This window comes from Etheostoma cragini, chromosome 9, assembly GCF_013103735.1.
Source record: "Etheostoma cragini isolate CJK2018 chromosome 9, CSU_Ecrag_1.0, whole genome shotgun sequence".
In the NCBI taxonomy this organism is placed as follows: Eukaryota; Metazoa; Chordata; class Actinopteri; order Perciformes; family Percidae; genus Etheostoma; species Etheostoma cragini.
Window position 1 is genome coordinate 22,415,303 of NC_048415.1, and position 25,207 is coordinate 22,440,509.

Consider the following 25,207-nt stretch of genomic DNA (forward strand, 5'->3'; position numbering starts at 1 on the left):
ACAACAGGCAGGTCTATATTAGTGTGTAGAGGGTTTCAAGCATTTGCTTCTGGAGTTAGCATGTCAAGCAAGCTGGCATTAGCATGTAATGAAAAAGTCCTAGATACAACCTGGAGGTGAGAAGTTTAAAATAGTGGCCACATTCCAGGCATGGAGTTTCTAATTAAATGATGCAATTGAGTTGCATAATGAAAAATGTAGGATCTAGCTATTTTGCTCAAATAGCATAGCATGTTAACATCCAGACGTGAAGGCACCCCCTTATGTGCTTCTTAATTGAAGGAAAGAGGTGTGAAGTTTGGTCTATATGTCAGCATATAAGTGAATATTTAAAACTATAGTTTCATTGTTGCTTTTTCTCTTTCTCTGTCACACTTTATCTTCTCTTCTCCCAGCATATCGAGCAACTGGTGATGACATAGAGGGTTTGAAATGTGTGTTTTCTGGCTCTTGCTTTTGCTGTTGTGGCAGCTTAGCAACACTGGTGCTTAATGTGACAGTAAATAGTTGCTCTTCTTTCATCTCTGCAGCACCACAGCATCTTAAAGAATAGATCAAATTGCACTGATATACAAGTAGATAATGTTAATGCAATGTAAACAGCATGCAGTCCGGGCCTGAGGGTGATTTCTAAGCTTTGTCATTTTGGCTCTAATCAGGTCCTAATGGACTAAATGTGCCATGCCATGGGGCTGTAGAGATCTGCATTTGTATTTGTAGCTGTGGCATTGGTGGGACAGAGCATAATTGTTTATGAAGCAATAAAGCAGAGCAATACAATATGAGAGATTATAGGCAATAATCATCCCTGTCTGTGATTTCCCTGATGTACAAAATGTAGCTTCCCATTCCCCTGGCAGGGTATGTCTGACTCTATTGCCTCCTGTTGGCAGACATAACAGTAAACATAAGATGATGATGACATACTGTCACAGAGAGAATATAATCTCTTACATAATATTGGATCTTTGAGGTAGTCATCTCATTGCATGCCATAAATGTTTACTGTCTTTCTTTATTAACTTCACTGCAAAGGAAATATTATATGATCCATCTAGGCAGGCCACCAGATGGATGGGTGTAAAACACCCTCCCAAAGTATTGCTCTTTGTTGTCATAGCAGCAGCTGCAGGGTTTATATTCTTTATTTCGTAGAAAAAATTGTAGCCTTTGTCGTGCCACAACAGTGGCAGGAAAAATCACTGATCACAAAACAGGGAACATTATGTCAAATCAGGTTTTTTTGTCAGACTATTTTGATAAATAGAAACACAAATACAATACAAATTTGGATTTAAAAATATATGTCCAATGAAGACTGAGGTCTCAAGGTTATCCTAAAACTCTTACCACTGTGTCTCATTCTCTGCCAGAGAAATGGATTTCTGCTGTCAGTTATTTGTTTGACATGTCTAATTTTAGAGAAGCACACTGAGCATTAGATACATCTTGCTGCTTTAGGATAATAATCTTAATTGGGGGTTCTGGCCTCCCAATGTTCTCTGCAGGAAATAGGATATATTACAAATGAGTGATTATGTCTCTGCATAAAGTGCTGCCTAGCTGATGTATTTTAATGTCCATACATGATGCTTAAATTTAGGGAGGGAGTGAGCATTAGAATCCCTTAATCATACTAGATTTAATAACTGATTAAGATGAATAATCTAAATATGCGGCTATTTTATGTTTTCTTGTTTTTGAATGTTCCTGCATATGACTCTCTGCTTGACTTTTTGTATAATAGTAATGACCCATTGTTTTTGGTCATGGCTGGATGACCTCTGCATCTTTTAAGTTAAAATGTTGTTCTCTGTGCGTGGCTTTCTGCTGGTTCTGCCCTCGCTTGTGTACTAGCAGTTCAAGTTTGTCTCTGTGAGTTAGATTTGTTTCAAGCCATGTATCTTCTTTCCTTTTCTATTCTATTCTCCTGTCTCTTCTCTTCCTTATCTGTTTGCATTTCTCAATTTCTTTGTTCCCTATTATTGATTTCTCCAAACCCACTTCCTGTACACACCCAGTGCCCCCTCCCACAACAACAGACCTATCCGATTGCAAGAACAATAACAATAAAGGGCAAGCTGTGAATCAAAGAGATGATCTCTCCACAGTGACCAATGCCATGACGGGGATGAGTCCCTCTCCGTCTCTCTCAGCCTTGTCCAGCCGTGCCGGATCGATCGCCAGTCTTCATGACCGCATCATGTTCAGCCCAGGCAGCGAAGAGGCAATCGAGAGGCTGAAGGTAAACACAGAATAATATGCTGCAAACAGTTAAACTCTCAAACCCCTCTCATTGACACAGTGTTAATGTACTGCATGTACATATTGGATATCAGCTCATCAGCTGTATATTTTCACATCACATGCAGATAAATCTCCAGTGTCTTCACTAAGCACTTAACTCATAACCTTCTCAGTAGTCAGTTACAGTTTAAGGCTGACAAATCTCACGAAAAGACTGAAACTAACAATGTATTTGTCTGTTTATCAATACTTTCTGACTTCTTCAGACTGGCCCATTGTCAAAAGTCAAAAGTACTTTTGAGGCATTTTGTATCTATATGGATAGAAAGAATGGTAGAGAGATGCCATGAAGTGAGGGGAGAGAGATGAAGAATGATAAGCAACAAAGCATTTCTAAATCACAATGAAACAATAAAACAGGAGTAAATTGCACTTTTGGGGACTAGTTTCAGTCATGGATTTGTTGCTCTAGTGAGTATTTGTGGCAGCAGAACCATCAACTGTTTGTGGGATTGACTTTGAGATAAACTACAGTGCCCACGCTCATCTTAATGAAGGAGCATATCAATCACTGCAACAATGTGGCTAACTGATGTTTTTTTTTAAAGTTTTGAACAACAATGGAGCTCTGTGACACAGAGAAATAAGATATTTCAGGCTTAGCTAAACACACAATGTTTGTAAGGGGGATCAGTACAGTGTCCGTTGTGTTCTTTTTATGGTATTTGCTGACAGAAAAAAAATCACCAGGCCTGTCCTTAAAATTCATTAATCACTGTATTTTGAAATGTCAGGAAACAGAGAAAATCATTGCTGAACTCAATGAGACTTGGGAAGAGAAACTTCGTCGAACAGAAGCCATTAGAATGGAAAGGTGAGATATACAATATTTCATTTTTATTTTAGATTAGGGTTAGGATTCCGTTTTCTCTTAAATTAAATGTTCTTTTATTATTCTCTTAAATTATTTATGTGTGGTGTGTGTCTTATATTTCACTGCTGTAGAACTGACATTTCTTAATTTGCGGTCATTAAAGTCTAACACAAACAAATACATTGTGAAAAAGACAATAATTCATGAACACAGGGAGACGGAACAGGCTTAGAGCAAACACGGTATTAAAAATCCCACAAATAACAATAAAGAATGCTCTTGTTCTGTTGAGAAACAGGATGTGGAGTTTTTGTTAAAGAATTTTATAATATAAGTAATAATCATTTTTTTCTAGTCTAAAAAATGGCTCATCTTAGAATTACTCCATTACTTGCACAATGAAGGATGTGCAAAAATAGAACAGGTTTAAGGAATAGCGTGCATGGTTTTTTCCTCTTGACGTGTAACTACGTATGGAGTAATTAGCAAAAAGGAAACTATGGAGTTAGATTGATGAAAAAAACTTTGCATCTGTGCAGCATATAAACTATATTAATGAGTAAGGCATCTTGACATAAAGACAAAAAATGCAGTCCCTGGTATACTGAGTCTGACATTTATCCACAGAGAGGCCTTGCTGGCAGAAATGGGTGTAGCAATGCGAGAAGATGGTGGGACAGTTGGTGTGTTCTCTCCCAAAAAGGTACGAATATATAAAAAATATATCTGCATAACTCCTCTGTTATCTAAAGTAATACTTACCCTTTATTTACTGAAATGCTTGTTAATTTACCCCAAAGCCCTCCAATAGCCCTAGAAAACCCCAGCCTGTGTTTATTGACACAGTCGGGCTGTTTTCCCCCAACGAGGTTTGTAACTGTGAAGTGTTTAAGGCTGCCTCCTTCTCTGAGTGCTCGGACTATCACTTCAGCAGGAGCCTGGCCAAGGCAGATCAGTCAACGGTTTTTCTTTTTCAATAAGTGTTATCTGAAATCTACTTCATTATTCACTTCAAACACTCCCTCACTGCACTGAAGACAGAAATGGTTGTAAACATGGGGTAAAGATGATGGTAGTGGCCCCATTTCAGTGATTTAAGGCTGTTTAACTGCAGCCCTAAAACAACAGACTAAGACTTATGCTGTGACGCTGTGGGGAGTGAATTGGACTGCATGGTTTTTAACTATTGCTGATTGTGGAAGGATTGCTTTTCAGCTCTTTGATGTGTAGTTTATGCATATGTTATATTGTAAATAACATATGGATAATAAATGATTTATTGTATGTGTATTACTAACCAAATGTCTACAGTTGATGATGAAAAAATCTTGTTCTGCTTCAGACCCCTCATCTGGTGAATCTCAACGAGGACCCTCTGATGTCTGAGTGCTTGCTGTACTACATTAAAGATGGAATCACCAGGTTAGATACAGTCAGATATTTTACAATCTAATTGCAGATTATTATAAAAGGATGGAAGGATGTTCTGCCTTCCCTAAAGGTCAGATGCTTAATGCTTGTCAGTTGAAATATCAAATCATTACCTTGTTGGTTGTTTGCTCTGACATCATTCATCATTTTCTTTTCTTAGGGTAGGTCGTGTTGACGCCAGCAGTCGTCAGGATATAGTCCTCAGCGGCCACTTCATCAAGGATGAGCACTGCACCTTTACCAGTTCTACTGGTCCAATGGGAGAAAGTGAGCGACCTTTAACGTGCTCCACATGCTTGTAGTTTTGTACGCCAGTGTTTAATATTGACAGACATGAAGTAAAGCCTCCTAATTCCCTAATTTCCCTGTATAGCAGTTGTCCTTGAGCCGTGTGAAGGAGCAGAGACTTATGTTAACGGGAAGCTAGTAACAGAGCCCACTGTCCTAAAATCAGGTCAGAAAGATCTCTTGCTCTGTACATTTCATAGATGGTACCTAGTACAAACATATATGTTGTATACTCTATGTGTATGCCTTTTGTCTTCTTATTCATGTATAGGAAATCGCATCATTCTGGGGAAGAGCCATGTGTTCCGGTTCAACCACCCTGTGCAGGCCAGGGCTGAGAGGGAGCGGACTCCATGTGCAGAGACCCCTGCTGAGCCTGTGGACTGGGCCTTCGCCCAGAGGGAGCTGCTGGACAAACAGGGGATTGACATGAAACAGGAAATGGAACAGAGGTACCTTGGGGGAAATAGGGAGCCATTCAACTTGACTTTTTCAAGAAATACTTTTTAGGTAGCAGACCACCATATTAGACATAAACAGCAGATAAGAAAGCTAGGAAAGAAAGAAGAGGCATACTACTGCTAACAGAACCCTTAATAACCATCACAATATACAAGCCTGCAGCACTGTGCACAGTAAATGCTGGCAGGCACGCTGCTTGGGAAACTGAGCTGCACTGGTGCAAAAACCAAAGTAGTGTTTCCTTTGAGGTGATGCGTCAGCTCTCTCAAACATGCTTTGTTCACTTGTGTTAATGTCTTCAGGCTGCAGGAGTTGGAAGACCAGTATCGCAAAGAAAGAGAGGAAGCCAACAACCTCCTGGAACAGCAAAGACTGGTACAGTAATGAGCAGCTTTGTGTGCTATTGACATTAATCTTTGCTGTAGCAACTGGAAGCTAAATCCAAAATTGTGTTATTTAGAATATCTATAGGTTTCTTTTCTTTGTTTTGGGATTTAAAATATTATTTATATATTGCATGTATGTATGTATGTATGTATATGTTTAGGTAGTAAAAGTTACAAAAGTCAAAACATAAACCATAAGAGTTTTCCATGTTTTATATACAACCCACTAGTAATTTAAATGACATTTGTTTCTCCATTTAAACAGTTATGAGAATCCACTAGACAGTCTAATCACTGACATTGTCGCACTGTTGCTCGCTCTGGAGGAAACTACTAGAACTGTTGGGTCCTTGTAAATTCTGGAGTGTGGTCTATCTGTATAGTGTCTTGAGATAACTCTTATGAATTGATACTATAAATAAAATTGAATTGAATTGAATTGACATCTGTTCCTAAACTTGTGTGTCAACATGGTTCTTTCTCCATTAATTTTCTAGGATTATGAGAGCAAGCTGGAGGCTCTCCAGAAGCAAGTGGACAGTTACTACCCAGAAGCCCCTGATGAAGAGGAAGAACCAGAAGAGGAAGGTAGTGCAAATTATTAGCCACATAGACATTATCTTCGTTGGTAGTCTTGCTTTGCCAGACCCTCAACTGTGCCGCAATAGAGGGTCTGGCTAGTCTCACAGCAATTCGGGATGGGAGAAAAAAATGCTCTTTTGACATGGGCGGCGCTTAATGCTGAACAAAGCCACGGTGCCTCTGCTAAATAGTCTCAGGAAGGAACTTTTTTTGGTGGAACTTGTTTTGCTGGAACACGTTTTCCACCGAGACAACTAAAACTATTACTTCAGTTCAGAAGTAGTTTTAGTCGTCAACAGAAAACTCAGAATGGACAGATAGTCTAGCTAGCTGTCAGTATTTAACCTGCAGAGATTGGAGGACCAGGTAACCACAGTCCTCAGAATGGACAGATAGTCTAGCTAGCTGTCTGGATTTACCCTGCAGAGATCTAAGGACCAGGTAACCATAGTCCTCAGAAATCAGCCAGAGGTTAGAACACCAACAAAAAGACAGAGGAAGGGGACGGGACATCCTGCTGGAAAGAGGAACATCTAGCGGAGTTTCCCGCTATAGATATCGCCGTAGATATAGAACATGTTTGTTTTCTAGTAAGCAAATCTTCACCAAATGATGGTCTTTTTTTCTTTTTGCCAACAGTGCAATGGACAGAGAGGGAAAGAGAGCTGGCTGTGTGGAGCTTTCGTAAGTGGCGGTGCTACCAGTTCACCTCCCTCCGTGACCTGCTATGGGGGAATGCCATCTTCCTTAAGGAGGCCAATGCTATCAGTGTGGAACTCAAGAAGAAGGTTCAAAATACTGTCACTTAAACCTATTTCCACGCATTGGTGCTATAATATAGCTCACTGACCACACCAATGCTTTTTGTGCCCCTGCAGGTCCAGTTCCAGTTTGTTCTACTCACAGACACTCTATACTCCCCCCTGCCTCCAGACCTGTTGCCCGCAGAGGGAACTAAGGACAATGAGAAGCGACACTTCCCACGCACCATTGTAGCCGTGGAGGTACAGGATCAGAAAAATGGAGCCACCCACTATTGGACATTACAAAAACTAAGGTACATAAATGTGAACCAAGTCTTTACACAACAATTTTTTTATAAATCTGAGGCCAATATATTCATGGTATACTGTCAGAATATTGAATGGTAGAAACAAAACATGTTTAAAATATCTTGTGAGGGATACTGTACATTTCACAAAAAGTAATAATCGGTAAGAGATGCAACAACATAGACACATTTCTCATTAGCTCCAGGCTGTGCCTCTGTTTAGTACAACGACTTCATGTACTGTTTTTTGCAGACAGAGACTCGATCTCATGAGAGAGATGTATGATCGCGCTGCTGATGTGCCCAACAATACCACTGAAGACAGTGAAAATGTAATGACTGGAGGGGACCCCTTTTATGACCGCTTCCCTTGGTTCCGTCTGGTTGGAAGGTAAATGCTAAACACCATTGGCCCTATAAAGCATATGGAAGGGACAGGAAGGCATTCATACTGAACTCATAGAAAGGTCAACAGCGAGCAAACATAAACCCAGGGTTTGTCAGTCCGTTCAGGAGAATGGAAGGCTGCAAATACCACACATTGTGAATGTGGTCAACTGATAGACAATGACTGAGGCACCAGCTTGAAGTAGTCTGCAGCCCACTTCAATACGGTGTCTCTTTCATTGAATACTGAAGTCTGGTATTCCCGGGAAGTACACCACATCTTGCCATGTTAACTGAAATAGTAAATTGTATTTGTATGAAGGACTTACTGGACATCATTAATCAAACAACATGACCATAAACAGCTTATAAAATGTGTTATTGAACATTTTTAATTACAATTAACCTGTGCCCTTCATTTTCTGGTAACCAGTGTGAATATATATTCTCCTGAACATTGCAGCTTTAACACAAAAAATGGATTTGACAACCAATTGAACAGATTGGTACATGGAAGTTGATGCCATCTTTTTATAGTAATAAACATGGAACATTTGAGATTGACATTTCTTCAGTCCACCTACTCAAAGCCTGCTGTTTCTTTTTATCCCATTTTGGCACACAGCAATCTCTTTGCCAAGCTCTCTCTCTTTCTCTTGCAAATGGGTCCTACACAAAGTCACATGGCCCTGTTACATAAAATTCAGCACCAGGCCTTGACATTTCAATGTCATTTAGCTCTTGCAAAACAAGCAAAGATAATTAAACAGTAATCTAAAAAATATTCTGTTGAAATATGTTGTTTGTTACCTCATTTAGATTTCCTGATTCTAGTCAATAAATGAGTAATACTGCCATTTGTGGCCAAAAACACCACATCTAATAAAAGTTGCACGTCAGCAGTCAACGGACAGTGGATGTAGCAGACACCAACACCTTTAGACATAGCTTTAGTCCACTTGTGATGATTTTACTTCAGACTAAGCACAAACAGTTACTGCTGTTAATAATCTGCAGTTCACTCACAAAAGACAAAATGTCCACAAAGAATTGTTGTTGTACTGTATTTAAATGCTGCTTATATTGATTTAATTTTGTCAACTCAACTCATAGCCTAGTTATATTGGATAGTTTAAGATACAGAACTATTTGAATTAAATAAATACAAATAAAATGATAAAATACAATCTTTAAATATAAAAAGGTGCACACAATACCTTTCATATACAATATTTGTGCAAAAGAAATCCAGTTGTCAACTTTGGAGGCCATGATGTGTGATTTATGTATAATATAAATTAAAACACTGTACATTAAATTAGCTTAAAGTAAATAGTGTTTGATACCATTTATATGTAGTATACCTACAGCAGATACAGCAGCAGGATAAATTAAAAAACGTAAATGAACACCACCCCATCACCTAGTAACATGGTGATCTCTACGGGGTTTAAATAAATACTTAAACACATAGATATAAGATGGCTCAACCTTTGCATAACTATTTCTGGTGCCTGTGTTACATGGATGTGACTGGCCTCTGTGGAAGCAATTTTTGTTATCTTCAGGATGTCAATCATCATCTACATGATCTGGCACAGTTACTGGATATGCACTCGCAGCAAAGGAAGTTAAATACGTCTAACAACCAGTGTAGCTTGTCTTGCAATCGTCCCTCTGTTCTCTGTGTTTCTGCTGTATATGCTAATATAGACAGTGTAAGCAGATTGTGGCTTAAAGGGAGGACGGTTTTCTCCTGTGGTCCAGTATATATACGATGCTCTACCGCCCCGCTTCTTTGAACAAGTGTGTGCTTTCTATCTAACTGTTCTAACCTAGTTCCCATGTCTCTGGCTGTACCAGAAACCCCATTTTCAACACATGCATGAGCGAGCGCATGAGTGACCCTACCCCATCCCCGACCCTCTCCAACTCTGAAATTACGGAGCTGGCTGACCCACAGCGGGAGGGTCAAGGGGAGGATGATGAGTTGGATGAGTTGGAGAAGTTGGATGACCTGGACGATGATATCTTTTTGGACGACCCGTGCTCGGAGCTCGGGGGAGAGGATGATGATGATGATGATGATGATGATGATGGTGATGATGATGATGAGGGAGAGCTCTGCCGTGGCTCCGGCGAAGGCCAGGATCCCTTTTACAACCGCTCACCATTATTCAGTGTAGTGGGAAGGTTGGTGAGGTTTCGGGAGCATGCTAGTGGAGGAAACTAGCTCTTTCACGATGAGACACAGGGTCTGTTTCCCTTGGTAGACGTAAACGCTGATGAAAGAACATTTTTGAAACACAGTACAGTTTGAAAGTTGTAATAACAACATGGAGTCGGGGCATTTCAGTTGGATCGCTTCAGTGGAGATTTGAAAAAAAATGTGGGAATTTAATTAATTTCCTCTTCTTAAACACTTCCTGCTTGCATGGAACACCAAGTCAAACTAGCCACTGTAGTTTCTGTTCCTTGTCTCAGTTGTCACAGCACTGTGTCTCATGTTTGACACACAAATGTCAAACCAGTACACAGATCTTTGTTTTTCATGAACGTGATACTGAGTGGACACCGAGTAGACATTTCTGGGCTTCAAGGTTTATCCTTTGCTTTCTATCTTTAACCTAAAAAAATCCAATGTGGCTTGATATTCTTTTCAAATCTTTAATTTTTTTTGCTCACTGATTTTCTACACTGAAATAAGTAAAATGCTTTTTCATATTACATTTGTACCTCTAAAACAAGCATTTAAAGTCAGCCCAGACTGGATCCATTCATACAACTTGTTTCCATGCAAATTCAAGCAAAGTTGATGCTCAACAGCTGCTTCAGGTGTGTGTCTTACGCACATCAAACTAGGGGCTTTTACAGAAGACCATTCACTAGCTAAAGTACTGACATGTCTCATGGAGCATATTCAGGTCTGATTTGCATAACAAAGGAACCCACAGCAAAATGTTCTCACCATGCTGTGAATAACCTGGATAAGTATGAAAGAGTCTGGGAATGATTCATATGGAATAGCATAGTGGTGTTCAAAGAAGACTCAAAATCTCAAGATGAAAGAGCTGGTTTCTACTGCAGCTGTCTCTTTTAGGCATGCCAGAGCACAAGTCTTTTCATTTTGACTTTTTTTGTCAATTTTTAGTCAAATACGTCTGATGATGAACTAGTGCCCCTCTTTTGCACAAATTAGCACTTTGTCCTAAGAGGTGCATATAGATTTTTGATGTTATTCGTGGTTGTTTTTTGGTGTAGCATACAGTATATTAAGCTGTTGGCAGTTTTTATTCAAGCTGAGCCATGTTCCGTATGATGATTTCTGTTCCATTTGCTTTTGATTCCTTTACGTCGAGAAGTTGAAAGCATTTTTGTTCACCCTTTTTTGTCCTGAGCATGCCTTCTTTGCACCTCACCAATCTTGTCATAAGCCTCTTCCTTTTTACACTCTCCACCCTTAAATGTCTACCCCTATTAGCTTGTGGAAAATGTGGTCCCTGACTGCAAGATCATGTATTGGATTTAAAGACTAGAGATTGAGAAACCAGAAAATAAGAACATTTCTAGTGCAGTTGATTCCCGCATTTGTATTGTCAAGAGTTAGTCATTGCCACTAGCCTGAAGTATTTTCAAGTCTAATGCAAAAACAAAATGCCTCAAGTGATCATTTTGGCTCTGTACATTTGATTAAATTATAGTGTTTTCATAATTAGGCATGATGCACATATTAGTGCAGAAGCATATAATCATTAAGCAATGCCAAAAAACACTATTTCAGAAATGGAATTCATTACTCTTTATTTGCAAAGTTGACCCTTACACACATGCTCCTTAGCCTCACCAAGCTTTCATCCATACAATACAAACGTTAAGTGATACTGCATGTGAGCCATACGTGTCCTGATAATATCATTATTTATAGATGGTAGGGAAAAGCCCACACAAAGCGATAGTAAAGGGCAGCCCTGGCCATCGCAAGAGCAGTCCCAGCTTCTGTTTGGTTGCTTTGCAGCTCTGTGTTCTGTTGTCCAGTCCAGTGAAATTTGATCATGTCTGAGTCATCTCCTAACTTGGTTGTTTTTATTATTTCTCTCTCTTCTTCTGCTTCCTATCCAGGGCTTTTGTTTATCTGAGTAACCTGCTGTACCCAGTTCCTCTCGTCCACCGCGTGGCCATCGTCAGCGAGAAGGGGGAAGTGAAGGGCTTCCTCCGAGTGGCGGTGCAGGCCATATCAGGTAAGGCTCGGATTGTAGGCCTCAACATAGTTGAAAATAGGGCATGAGGGGTTTGAAAGGACAGGCAGTGTGTGACTTCTTGAGGGAGTGAAGTGAAGGTGCTTTGTGTTTCCCTCCAGCTGATGAGGAAGCTCCTGACTATGGCTCAGGAGTAAGGCAGTCAGGCACTGCCAAAATCTCATTTGAGGATCAGCAGTATGAAAAGGTAGAGACAATCACAACACAGTACATACAGGATAGTATTCCCCTGTAAATACTACCCTGCTAACCAGTCTCTTTTGCAACTTGCTTTGTCAGTTCCAGTCCGAGTCCTGCTCTGTAGGACTGTCCCGTACAGGGATTTCACAGGAAGAGCTTCGTATCGTGGAGGGGGAGGGGCAGAATTCAGAACTGGGACCCTCAGCTGATGAGGTCAACAATAACACATGTGCGGGTAATGCTATTTTGTGAGTGATTGTCACGTGTTTTGTGTGTTTGAGTTTTTGTGCATGTAGAGTGCGTGTTATGTCCGACTTGGCCCAAGTGTGGCTTAAATCTGGCACACCTGGCTACAAGTGCCATGCTAGACTGATGCTTTCTGCGTGAATGACTCCAAATGGAATTAGCTCAAAACAGGGAGCCGGTGATACTTGGCCCAAATCAGACAAAGTCAGTGCCCAAAACCCTAGTCCAACCTCATCCATCCATCGTTCATGCTGCCAGAAAACAACCTGGCTGCCTGCAATGCCAGCTTTAATCAGTGTCTGATTTTTATATTGCGATCCTAACAGCTGGTGCAGATGAGTTGGAGAGTCCGCTGAAGAGTCTGGTGGGCCCGCTTGACACAACTCTGGAGCACCTAAAGATTGGTAATGTTTTTACCTTCAGGGTGACTGTCCTTCAAGCCTCCAGCATCTCTGCAGAATATGCTGATATCTTTTGCCAGTTTAAGTAAGTAGTTCATCAACATTTTTCATTGTACATCCTTCCCACAATGGTCAATATTTATTATGTTCCTTTTACAGTTTCATATGTAAATGATGCAATTTGGATATATTTCAGTTTCATTCACCGCCATGATGAGGCCTTTTCCACTGAGCCCCTAAAAAACACAGGCCGCGGCCCCCCTCTTGGCTTCTACCATGTGCAGAATGTAAGAAGTATCAGTCAGTCTGTACAGTGATGAGCTATGAGCTTTAAATAGGTTAAGGATTTAACATCATGGTGTTGTTTTTATAGATTGCTGTTGAAGTGACTAAATCCTTCGTTGAATACATCAAGACTCAGCCAATTGTGTTTGAAGTGTTTGGACACTACCAGAAACAGCCTTTTATTCCACTCTGTAAAGACGTCATCAGGTACTTGGCCAGGAAGTCTGAGCTGATTTACTGCTCAGACAAAGATGCAATTTATATAGTGTTGTTTTCATGAAATGATACATAATTGTGTGTTATTTCCACTCCCAGTCCACTACGTCCCTGCAGAAGACAGTTCCCCCGAGTGATGCCTCTGTCCAAGCCAGGTAAAACAAACTCCTTGCAATGTTACTTTGCTTATTTAGTATTGTCTTTGTACTGGTCCCCATGCAAATCATGTCATCTTAGCCTCATGTTGTTGGGTATGACCAGTTGACTCTGACGCCTCGCCAGACCGGGAGAAATCGCTGGACCTGATCCGATACCTGGTCCCAGATGTGTTCAATGGGACGCTGGTGGACTCGTTGTCAGACCACGCTCTGTCTGCTGCTGGCTTGGCTGCTTCCTTCCTACTGGAAGGAACTGAGCGAGCTCAGCTGACAGCTCCACCCACTTCTGTCTGTTCAGTTATTAAAGCTCAGAAGCCGGGTTGGTTATTGATATCCGATCCAAGAGAATCCTGTGACTGAAAGCCTTTTTATATCAAGTGTTTGTGGTGGTGTGACTTCAACAATATTCCAAAGCAACTGTAATGTCGCATTACAATTGATATTATTATGTAGAGATTCAAGATGTTGTAACAAGAAGCATCAATTTACCTAAAGTGTTGTTAAAATTAACACTAAGGTCTTCTAGCCATTGGGTCAATGTTCTCTAATTGATACTGTGACATGTCCTTCCTGTAGAAAAGGATAAAGTGCCACAGAAAAGAACAAAGATTTCAAATTATTGTTTGTATTACCGTTACCACTGGTCATTAACTAGTACAAGCTGATATACTTTTAAATATTTAATTTTGATATTAAAAGGTAGTTTTCTTGTGTCAGGATTCAAGTGGATTGGCTCTCTGGTGTACTGTGTGTTAACTCTGCTGCGTGGTGGATTCTCCTTACAGTTCCCTCTTAAACTCTAGTGGAGATATTAATACTGTTAAAGGAGAATGCTGTTTATTTATGAACTTTATTAATACATTTGTTAAATCAGAAGGAAACAAAGGTTTTTGATTGGTGTTCTCCTTTAAGAGACAACTGCAGAGTTGCCTATAAATTTGCTGAAGAAAAGGAATGCCTTCCAAGTGGCTTCCTTTTTTCCGGAATCACTGATGTCCTTTCTTCTTCCCTTCCCCCTTCCTTTGTAGGTTTATAGCAGCTCCTTGCTGTTAGCCACTAGTATGCTCTCTGTCTACGCTCAACCCGTCTTCCTGTCTTATACTCTCTATCTCCCTTTTCAACACAGTACCTGCCACTAAGCTGACAGCGATGACGCGCCCGCAGGCAGGACCCTGTCACTGCAAATATGATCTCATGGTGTTCTTTGAGATCTGCGAGCTGGAAGCCACTGGAGAGTGAGTGTACTGGGTCAAGGGGTGACCCAGAGCAGTTAGTTTTGGCAGAGCTTTCAATTAAATAATATCTGTTTACTATTATTATTATTATTATTGTTACGATCCTGACACAGTTTGGACCAAATGTCTCCAGCATTGTTAATCACTGGCACATGAACAAATCAGTGAAGGTTGTTTCATCTGTGTCCTTCCAGCTACATCCCTGCAGTAGTGGACCACAGAGGAGGAATGCCTTGTCATGGCACATTCCTACTGCACCAGGTAAGTCAATCACACTGTGAGCAAATATAATATTTGGATGATTTTTAAATGAACTAATTATAACCATACCTAATTTTCTTTCTTGGCTGTCTGTCTTCTCTTGACAACCACAGGGCCTCCAGAGGAGAATCACTGTTACCATTGTACATGAGTCAGGAGGTGACATGGAATGGAAGGACATCCGTGAGCTTGTTGTGGGTTAGTTTGGTTTTCATGCTTTCTAACACCTGAAAACCAAACATTGCACCAACAGGGATATTATCGTTTGTATGTGCTGTTCTAACTGAGGCACTTGTGTGTTCCTAGGTCGTCTCCGCAACACCCCTGAAGCCGATGAGACCATCATTGACCCCAATATTCTCTCTCTCAACATCCTGTCTGCTGGGTATGTCAGGCCCATGCAAGAAGACAGGTACGTACTGGTATCGACATTTGAGAGAAACAGTCAGATCTTTGCAAATTAAGTATATCACAGGGCCAGTCCATATTTTGTTGGTTTTTAAGAGATTTTCAACATATATGCTCAATGGTAATTAAATATTAGTGGCCATATATATGTTTGTGTATTTTAAGGTTGTGTCACCTTTGCTAAACTAGGAATCTTATGGTTCTGATTGTTACGTCAACAACAGTGTTCTCTGAGGACCTAACTTTATTACTGTTGTGGCAAATCCTACAATTGAACACACCGGCAACTGCATGGCATCGTAATCCAGCTTTACTTGTCAAAACAAAAAAGCATGTCAGATGATGCACAACTTAAATGTTATAACAAACCTACTTTTGTTACCTTTATAACAGTGTGTGCATGAGTATAGTTTCCTTTCTCTAATTTCAGGAGGCCACACTTACAGTACAACATCCAGAGTGACCATGAGCAAAGTGAATCAAAGAGTTATTTAAGAGTCATTCTTGAAACTTAAGTTTTCCACTTCAGTAGTTATGAATTCACTTGTCCATGCTGGCTGTGCGACCCTCCTCTGTGTTACTCTGTGATTTTTGTTCGTTTGATTGTCTTCATGTTGCATCTCTGTTCATCACCTCACCTTTAACCAACCTCATCTCTCTGCCATGATTAGATACACTAACCCCAACACTGACCTGCTTATAGAGCCACATATTTGAACCAAGCACAAGTCACTACACTCTATTTCACCGATGAATGAATTGCATTAATTAAATAATTAATACAGTAGCATCCCAATATGATATTAAAATGCTTGGCTTTAAAATAATTTAACTCCAGCAGCATGTGTCACTGCATAGTGTAATATCACTAACAAACCTTCAATTATCAGTATTTTGACTCAATATGATGCCATTAGACATACAACATTCCATCATTACTTTATTAAATCCCTTAATTAACTATTGATATCTAAGAATCACAGACTGGAGAAAACAATGACAAACACTTCATGCTTTGACCTACTGTATGTAAGGTCTAATTTAAAGCCCTATAGATGGTGTGTCGGGCGTGTTGTGTGATTGCAGCCTAGTTTATAGAGTAGCAGGAAGAAGGTTCAGATGAGGCCTGAATGAAACTCACAACTACAGGAATCAACAACCCAACAGACCAATGCCATTGCTAATATCATACTGGTATGAAAACAGTATGTTTTAGCAACATCATAAAATTGACCAAAGGACAACATAAATGAGGCATCTCTTTGTGACTGAAATAGTATAAGCAAAAGGTATGCACTGAGGTTTCCACAAACAAGATGGGCCTTGGTGCCAAGTGTTTGTTTTTGCTCTTATTGTAGAAAATGCTGCTGCTGTAATAAGGAAATGTCCCCGCTGTGGGATTAATAAAGAATAATCTAATCTAATCTAATGTTTTATGTTGTTCTGCAGTCAGCCAGTAAAGGACACTAGGTTTCTTTAAAGACAAGTGTCCCTATAATGAGAACTTGTGTTTTGGCAACTACTGATATGTTATGCAGGTAACATGTTTATTCAAGAAACACAGTTTATCACTGGCATACAAAATACAATTAACTCTTCACTGGTTTGTCTTTGATATCAGAAGTCCCCTAATATTAACATCACCACTGTATGGTGGCACAGTAAATAAGTGGTAGCATGTGTCATACATTATGCCCTCACAGTGTATTTACAGTGCATAATATAAACAATTATCAGGGTACATTTTCTACGTCCTTTACCTAAAATTATTAAATTTATGACAACTGTTAAGTATTTTTGCCATTTAACTTACTTTGTATTTTTTTTGTGACCCTCTGTTTTTGGCTTATTGCTTAATCCCTCTGCTTTCTCAACCACTCGCCAAAAAGCCTAACAACACGGGCAATGCCACCATCCAGACCTGGGTTCGCAGAGTTCTAATCAAAATCAACCAAATGCTCAAGCAGCACTGTCCAGTGGCCCTTCTCGACCGGCCTTTCTTTGACCCTGGTGCTGCACCCTTGGGGTTTTTAGCCCTCAATGTTTGTACTGCTATGGCCTCTATGGCCAAGAATTGGGTTTAGGGGCTCAGCACCGGGCAGGCTCTGGCACAGTGTGGTCTCTGCTCAGTCTTCCAGAGACTAACATCAAGGTATATATGGATGCTAACATTTTTCTCCCTCCAGTCCACTAATGGAATGTTGTTTTTTGCTTTTGCAGACAGTTTCTTGATTCGGACATGCCTAGGTATATTATTTTGCCTTTCTTTTCATGCTGTTAAGTTACATAAACACCTCATCTTTCTAACATTCTCTACACCCTGTCTGTCATACTCAGCCTCCAGTGTTTTGTTTCCCTCTGTATTACTCTAGCATTGTTGTCAGTGATTCATCTGTGCCTCTTTGTATTGCGCCTTCTCATGAGAAGTGTGGAATGTGGTTCTGCATGTCCCCGGTTCTCTTGCTGCGCTGGGTTTGTGTTTGAGCTGTTATCAGGTTGCAGTTTATGATGGACAGGTTCGGCATGGCTCGCTTTGCTTCACATGGATTGTCCTTGGCTGTGTCTCTGCTGGAGGTGTTGTGGGGCCAGTATTGCTCTCTTTGTTTCCACTTAAGCAGTTGCTGCAGGAAGGATCTAATGAGGCAGTTTTTAGAAAATGTACAGTCAATATTTGGTCACTTTTGCATTGCTCTTTTGAATAAAAACTTAATTTTTCATTGTTACAAACATTTTAAAAGTGTCTTTTTACTCTGCCCTTTTCCCGATTGTTGACAGATGTTGTTTTATTCACAGTCAGATTCAATTTAAAAAGCAGCAATGTCACATCCAACAGGATCGAAAAGAGGTATCAATACTTGCCAGTAGAGGTCGGTAGTGATCCATTTCAACAAAACAGTACTATTTTTTTTTTTTTTTCAAGATTATTTTTGGGGGCCTTTTAGGCCTTTATTTGATAGGACAGCTTAGACATGACAGGGGAGAGAGAGGTGAAATGACATGCAGTAAAGGGCCGCAGTTTGGAGTTGAACATGCAGCCGCTATGTAGAGGAGTAAACCTCCGTATATGGGCACCCGCTCTACCAGGTGAGCGAAACAGGCGCCCCAACACAGTACATTTTTAACAACAAGGGCAAAGGGATGCATTCTTGTACTGAGCAAGAATATTCAGAAAATATAAACTCTGTTTATTATTTTCATATTGTTGACCTTTGCAGTTAAGCAATATTTGGAATCCATGGTTATGATTTTGTTATTTGCATCTAATCTTATGAGAGAGAGGACTTCTCATCACAGCTACAGAACATTAACAGGAACACTAGTCATCCTGTAATCCACTGTTATATGGCTCACATCATTTACAGTACCCATTCTGGCATGCTATTAAAATGAAGCTATATAAATGCAGCTATTAAAATGCAGCTATTAAAATCTAATACAGTGAACCATTACATCACCAGTAGCACTTTGCTCAAAATTGCTGCAATGTTGTGAATAGTTTTAAAATCTCATACCTCAGTGAAACTCTGCCAAAGACCAGAAACAAACGGCTACTCACATGTTCCGCCAGCAGCATGACTTCAATCCTGCATGTTTAGGAGGTAGTAAAACATAGAGAAGCACATGTTGGTGTAGCGCAAAGAGGAAATTGCTCCCTTGTAGTGTAAGCGAACACTTTTCTACTACTGGGAAAGAAGTGTGCCGTTTTGCGTGTGTGTGTGCGCGTAATTACTTAAAAAACAGGGCATCTCTACACTGAATCCCCTTTATTCACACAAAGCAGCAGTGAGTTCTCTTTACTAGAGTCAACACAGTTCATTGCTGTTTGCTTTCTTTTGGGTGACACATTGTTCACTTTCCCACAAGGTCACTTCGGTCCAAGGCTAGTGGCCCAACACCTGAACCTAATGAAGAGTCCTTTCAGCCTGTTTTTATGGTTTACAGAAACATTAGTTTCCTTTTACAATTCATGTTTGGATTATCTTTTTTATATTTAAGACTGTACCAGGATTCAGGCCAGAAGGATAACTGAAATTTGTTATGAATACTTGAGGTGAATATTTCACCTCAGGGGAAATAGAAAAAATGGTGTACTTTAACGTATATGGAATAAATCAAAGGCGTAACAGAAAGCAGTTTTGTTTTGAATGGTCATGTGCTGTTATTTGACCTGGGGTTAGGGTTAGGTGAGCTGTACAATCCATGGCGGTGTTAAGATAATGAGATAACAGTGTGAAAAAAGACCAACACCATCCCAGCCACACAAGCGCACAACTGCAACATACTACCTGACTCTCACTTTCTATTCTTTTGCTGATTTCTTCTTTCTCACAGTATTTCCTTAGGAGTTGACCATAGGTATTTCCCTGCCCTGTACCTCATTTTGTATGGCTGCCTCTCACCCCCTCTTCCTTTTTCTGTACTAATAGTCATCTCAGCTCTCAGTTTTTCTGTGCTGTTTTGTACAAGGCAGAGGAAAAACTGAGTAAACCTGTTGCATGCAAAAATATTTCATTGGCACTGTTGTAGGAATTTTTATTTAACCTTTATTTAACCAGGAGGTGCCTTGAGATTGAAATCTCTTTTTCGAGGGAGACCTAGGGGGAATACTTACAATGTTTAAATACTGTACAATGCCAAAAGTAAATTGACTATGACGGTATCTACTAATGATAATATTGTCTTATCAAATCATATTTTAGTCTACGTCTTTCTGTATGTGAAATATTTTTGATTATTGAAGTATTTTTATTATTATTATGTTACATATATACATACAATATATAGACATATTACATCTATTTTGTTATGCTCCTAATTTGTTGTTTTGGTAGAAGGCATTCAATTTTGATTGAATGCTGATTATCTCACTGATTTATTTTCTTGGCTTCTTGGATCACCTCAGGACTTTCTACCGCTTTGAGGCCGCTTGGGATAGCTCCATGCACAACTCCCTGCTCTTAAACCGAGTCACTCCGTATGGAGAGAAAAGCTACATGACCTTATCAGCCTACTTGGAGGTACAGCACAGTGCCTGCATTCATGAGAGAAATTAGCTCTTACAGTATCAGAGGTAAATTACTCAGATCAATGTCAGAAAAATCCACCTGTTTTATCACTTGCAGATGGAGAACTGCCTCCAGCCTGCAATCATAACCAAAGATATCTGCATGGTGTTTTACTCTCGAGACACAAAGCTCTCAGCCTCCCGCTCTATTCGAAACCTTTTTGGTACTGGAAGCCTGAGAGCGGCGGATGGGTGAGTTTGAAACTTTAAACTATGAAAACATCATGCAGCTCCTGTTCTCGCTCTTTTGATAAAGAGCTCTATCTTTTTCTAGAAACCGTGTAACTGGAGTTTATGAGGTCAGCCTATGTAACCTAGCAGAGGCAGGAAGCCCAGGTGAGCGTCAAGACAAAGTCACTATTTAGCATTAAGCTCACCTGTGCATCATTTCTAACCCTGCGCCTAACCACTCCAGGTATGCAGAGGAGACGCAGGCGGGTGCTGGACACCTCAGTGGCCTACGTCCGTGGGGAGGAGAACCTGGCTGGGTGGAGGCCCCGTAGTGACAGCCTCATTCTGGACCACCAGTGGGAGCTGGAGAAACTCAGCCTCCTTCAAGATGTTAGTGCATTAGTTACTTTTCTTTTATAGCAAAGTTATTGCTATTTTCAACTAAAGAAAGATTTTTAACCATTTAAATAAATGGAAATTTGGTCATTGGTCGTAATTGGTGAATTGGATTCAGAAATGCACTCCTTTATACAGATGTGATGGCTATTGGTGTGTCTCTAGGAGGGTTTTTTTAACTAATGTATTAGTGCAGTCATCAGCCTTCACCATAAATGTGTCTAAGCATACTGTTACTGTGGTTCTTCGGGCTCTTAGGTAAAAAAAACATTTAATTCATTGATAGATCCTTAACTAGGGTTAGGGTTAGAAGCCAGAGAACATAAGTGCACATGTAAGTTTTCCCGGATATCTCCCCCCCCCCATTCTCTCAGGTGGAGAAGACCAAACATTACCTCCTTCTAAGGGAGAAACTGGAGTCTACCCTGCTCATGGGCCATGAGTCCCTGCAGACCTGCATCACTGAGGAGCTGAGTGAGTCTCCTCAACCCCCCGAGGTTGACCCGGAGGTCAGCTCCAGCTCAAAAATCATCACTGAGAGGCAGAGGGAGCTCGCTGCTAAGGTCAGCCATCATTACTTTCACGTTTAACTTAGTGCAGTCTTAACTGTATTTTGTTGACAGATGAGAATTTGTCTTGTTCTATGTTCTTTGTCACATCAAGTTGGTATTTTATCAAACTCATGTCACAATTTTCTTTACAGTATCTTGTATTGAACCTAAGAAGACATTTTAAGCTCTCTATCCTTTATACACAGTGTTTGCGGCTGCTCACTCACTCCTTTAACCGAGAATACAGCCTTGTATGTGTCAGCGCCAGTGAAAGCAAGGTAGTGCTCAAACACTCCATTTTAACACACACAAAATAATCGGGTTGTCTTTTGGTTCCTCATAGTTAAGCAAGCATGCATCTCTGTGTTTTTATGTGTTACAGATCTCAGAGATGTCAGTCACAATGCTAAGAGACTCTGCTTCGATCCCTGCTCTCAACACAATCACACCCTCCTCAACATGCCCTTCGCTGGTTGATGGTTGCTATGGCAATGCTGAACTCAGGTCAGTCCTGATGAACTTGTTTGGATATTGTTATGTAATAATTGTCCTCCTTGGTAGCCATGGTAGCCTTTGTTGTGTGTGACAGTCTGGATTAGCCACATTGTGTATTTTCTGAATAAAATGTTTGGCAGCGTGATACCATGATGAAAAGCCCTGGCAGCTGGATGGAAAGGTGTAGGTGGCTGCTTTGGTCCCAGGCTTATAGGCATCTTGTTTTTGTACGGCAGAGTCCCTATGCCTCGCTCTCGTGCCGTCAGCCCTAGTCCTAACACAGAGCAGGACGCAGAGGCTAAGAAGTCCATCAACGGAGCCTCTGAAACCAAACTACGGACCTGCAAATTTGTTCCTGATATCCAGGAAATTAGAGTCAGGTGAGTCTGCCACAGTAACTCTCTGCTGTGGAGACATCCTTTTTGGTTTTAAATGTGGTGATATGTCATCTCTATTTTTGTAGCCCCATTGTGTCAAAGAAGGGTTACTTACATTTCTTGGAGCCACAAACCAACGGATGGGTGAAGCGCTATGTTGTTGTGCGCCGGCCGTACGTCTACATCTACAACACAGAGAGAGACGCTGTGGAGCGGGCTATCCTCAACCTCTCCTCTGCCCAGGTTGAGTACAGTGAGGACCAGCAGGCAATGCTGAAGGTTGGTGATTAACCAAACTCTCCAAAATTCCCTCTTTCTGCTATTTATTTGGTGAAACCCTCAACTGTTTTGTCTTTTTCACCAGACCCCGTACACATTCGCAGTGTGTACAGAACATCGTGGAATATTGCTTCAAGCCACTAATGACAAAGAGATGCACGACTGGCTGTATGCGTTCAATCCTCTCCTTGCTGGAACTATCAGGTAAAAAAAATTACAATGTAATAGGTAAAAGTAAACACACTTTTAATTGGGAAATGTATCTTTAAACCTTTTTTATTATACTGAATGTCCATTACAATCAAGCCATTAACACATGAGTTGCTATTCCTCATGGGGCAGACAGAAACTACGCACCACAGCTACACAAATACATCTTTTCTGCCTCTCAGGTCAAAGCTGTCGAGAAGACGAGCCGGACAGATGAGGATGTGAAACAAGACTCAGAACAAATCTCATGAAAGAAGAATGAATGCAGAGACTAAACATGTACATAGATCCTTGTCCTTATCCCTAACCTTGTGCTGAGCCCTAACCCGCCTCCACAGTCACCAACAACCATCAAAGCGTCCATTCCGTGTCGGGCCCTTGCTGCAGTGTGGGTCTTATAGTCTGAAGAACCTCTTGAAGAAGATGTCACTGTACAGTACTGGAGTTTATTCATAGCTGGATGATTGAAGAAAATGGAGAAAGTAGCAACAGTTTCTTATCTCAGAACACATACGTATAGTAATGTACTGTAGTTGTTGTCAATGACACATCAAGCCTTATACATTTACATCTTTAAAAAATGCACTGGCATTTGTTTTAACCTAAAGCTGCCATGTCAGTGAGGATTTCATTGCTAATTTGTAGTAAATAGAAAATCATGCAGATTCTCGAGTCTACGGCTATATATACAATGTCTAACCTGGCTTGCATACAACGTACAGATAGAAAATACACAATAAATTTAAAAAAATGAAAGGTGAGTGTAACTCTTTAGTATAATTCTGTTTTCTTTCTTTGTCTATAAATGACATCTGCCTCCTCTTCTTAAAACTTCTTTGAAACCTTAACACACAGCCTGGGAAACAAGCGGCATAATGGATCATGTTCTTTCAGCATGTTGATCAATCCATGTTGTTTAGCTACTTGTAGGAGCATCAAGGGTATTTACATTCACATTCATAACTAATCAAATGTCATCCCCATTAAGCCTCCCAATTTAAACTCATTCTCTACCTGAATTTTATTTGTTTTAAAATGTGATATATTTAGATATTTAACAGCTGTATTATTTATTTCTGCATGTATTTATTTACAAAGACATTTATATTTCTAAAGTAGTAGTACCGTGCAATTTATGCACACCGCACTTTTTAATATGAGTTCCTTAAATGTTTCTATAATACAACCTTGTCCCTGTGATGTTAATGCTATTTAAACAGTGTAATAATTTTGATTGGCCCCTTTCTTTGTGCTGAGGATCTCTTGAATAATACTATCTCCTTTATGATTAGGATAATTGTACCTGACCTTTGACCTGACTAATATACATCTAAAAGGTCAAAGTATTGTTAGATAGAAAATATGAAGGTAGTCCGACCATCTTCAGCGCACAAAGCTACCTTGATAAATGAACAAAGTACAAACTGTTCCTCACAGTACAGAATAAGGAACTGGTTTTCTGAATGATATTTCTATTGATTAAATGTAGTGCCTCTCTTTTCAATCATACTGTACAGTATGCCTCTGCACCAGTTGCTTTGAAACTATATCCTCAATGCTGCTATAGTACTGTTCTGGAAGTGTCTGGAGGTCACATCACTTTCCTGCTTTCCTCATCATCATCGTCATCACTACTTACACATTCAGACAAAAAAGTATGAATGTTACATATCTAATACGGCAATCAGCTGGCATATAGTATGGAATATCCATAACACAGGGAATAACCTATCATGTTTGGATTGGAATACAATCAATACTGTTGACAGTTTCAAAGTGCAGGCTGAAAGACTGTCCAACTGTTCTTTCCCTTCATCTGATCCTTGATGAAAATTGCCACTGTGCTTTTTCTACTGCCTTTCATCCAAATTGATTATAAATCCAAAAATGTAACCTGTTGAAAAACTAGGTACAGTTTCTTGAGAGTAATTGTGTGAAGGTTGACTGATAAGCATGCCTCAGGTTAGCCAGCCTAGAGTGCATGCTCGCTGACAGTATGACACTTCACTTGCAAACTAGGACAACATCTCCCAATCACACAAAAGCGCAAGAACAATATATTTAGCAGGGGATTAAATTGTAACAGCAATTCAGTATGTTTTTATATTTGTTGCTGAAGTAATCCATTCAATACCTCTACTTTAACCATATTTTCGTATTCTGTGTGTTGTGGACATATTTCTGAAGTGATCCAATCAAAACATTTTACAACCATACACATAACTGTCAGTAGTTGGGGCTGATGAAACAGTCAAATGTCTTTGAATATATTTCGCTTGTTGTGTAGGAAGTCCTGTAATCAATGTTAC

The 25,207-nt window shown here is 40.1% G+C and overlaps 1 protein-coding gene across 27 annotated transcripts in view; it reads left to right on the forward strand.

Annotated features, from left to right (window-relative positions):
* The window catches only part of kif1aa (kinesin family member 1Aa), a 35,700-nt gene extending 11,845 nt beyond the window's left edge, over positions 1 to 23,855 (forward strand). The window contains exons 14-51 of one of the 27 annotated variants that reach the window (XM_034880378.1): positions 396 to 434; positions 2,112 to 2,245; positions 3,042 to 3,121; positions 3,749 to 3,824; positions 4,464 to 4,543; positions 4,713 to 4,819; positions 4,926 to 5,006; positions 5,112 to 5,292; positions 5,605 to 5,677; positions 6,186 to 6,276; positions 6,910 to 7,058; positions 7,149 to 7,327; positions 7,575 to 7,712; positions 9,572 to 9,901; positions 11,828 to 11,946; positions 12,045 to 12,151; positions 12,244 to 12,379; positions 12,717 to 12,876; positions 12,988 to 13,078; positions 13,165 to 13,283; positions 13,392 to 13,447; positions 13,554 to 13,769; positions 14,577 to 14,685; positions 14,880 to 14,946; positions 15,060 to 15,144; positions 15,253 to 15,358; positions 17,575 to 17,601; positions 20,258 to 20,372; positions 20,478 to 20,611; positions 20,694 to 20,755; positions 20,835 to 20,980; positions 21,361 to 21,549; positions 21,744 to 21,815; positions 21,920 to 22,041; positions 22,269 to 22,412; positions 22,496 to 22,688; positions 22,774 to 22,892; positions 23,081 to 23,855. In XM_034880378.1, the coding sequence (XP_034736269.1) occupies positions 396 to 434; positions 2,112 to 2,245; positions 3,042 to 3,121; positions 3,749 to 3,824; positions 4,464 to 4,543; positions 4,713 to 4,819; positions 4,926 to 5,006; positions 5,112 to 5,292; positions 5,605 to 5,677; positions 6,186 to 6,276; positions 6,910 to 7,058; positions 7,149 to 7,327; positions 7,575 to 7,712; positions 9,572 to 9,901; positions 11,828 to 11,946; positions 12,045 to 12,151; positions 12,244 to 12,379; positions 12,717 to 12,876; positions 12,988 to 13,078; positions 13,165 to 13,283; positions 13,392 to 13,447; positions 13,554 to 13,769; positions 14,577 to 14,685; positions 14,880 to 14,946; positions 15,060 to 15,144; positions 15,253 to 15,358; positions 17,575 to 17,601; positions 20,258 to 20,372; positions 20,478 to 20,611; positions 20,694 to 20,755; positions 20,835 to 20,980; positions 21,361 to 21,549; positions 21,744 to 21,815; positions 21,920 to 22,041; positions 22,269 to 22,412; positions 22,496 to 22,688; positions 22,774 to 22,892; positions 23,081 to 23,123 (4,475 nt within the window). In that variant the 3' untranslated portion in view covers positions 23,124 to 23,855. Of the gene's footprint in view, positions 1 to 395; positions 435 to 2,111; positions 2,246 to 3,041; positions 3,122 to 3,748; positions 3,825 to 4,463; positions 4,544 to 4,712; positions 4,820 to 4,925; positions 5,007 to 5,111; positions 5,293 to 5,604; positions 5,678 to 6,185; positions 6,277 to 6,909; positions 7,059 to 7,148; positions 7,328 to 7,574; positions 7,713 to 9,571; positions 9,902 to 11,827; positions 11,947 to 12,044; positions 12,152 to 12,243; positions 12,380 to 12,716; positions 12,877 to 12,987; positions 13,079 to 13,164; positions 13,284 to 13,391; positions 13,448 to 13,553; positions 13,770 to 14,576; positions 14,686 to 14,879; positions 14,947 to 15,059; positions 15,145 to 15,252; positions 15,359 to 15,784; positions 16,688 to 17,574; positions 17,602 to 19,686; positions 19,711 to 20,257; positions 20,373 to 20,477; positions 20,612 to 20,693; positions 20,756 to 20,834; positions 20,981 to 21,360; positions 21,550 to 21,743; positions 21,816 to 21,919; positions 22,042 to 22,268; positions 22,413 to 22,495; positions 22,689 to 22,773; positions 22,893 to 23,080 lie in introns of those variants that run through there. The other 26 variants (XM_034880379.1, XM_034880381.1, XM_034880380.1 and 23 more) reach the window with 26 other exon arrangements.
* The last annotated feature ends 1,352 nt before the right edge of the window (positions 23,856 to 25,207 follow it).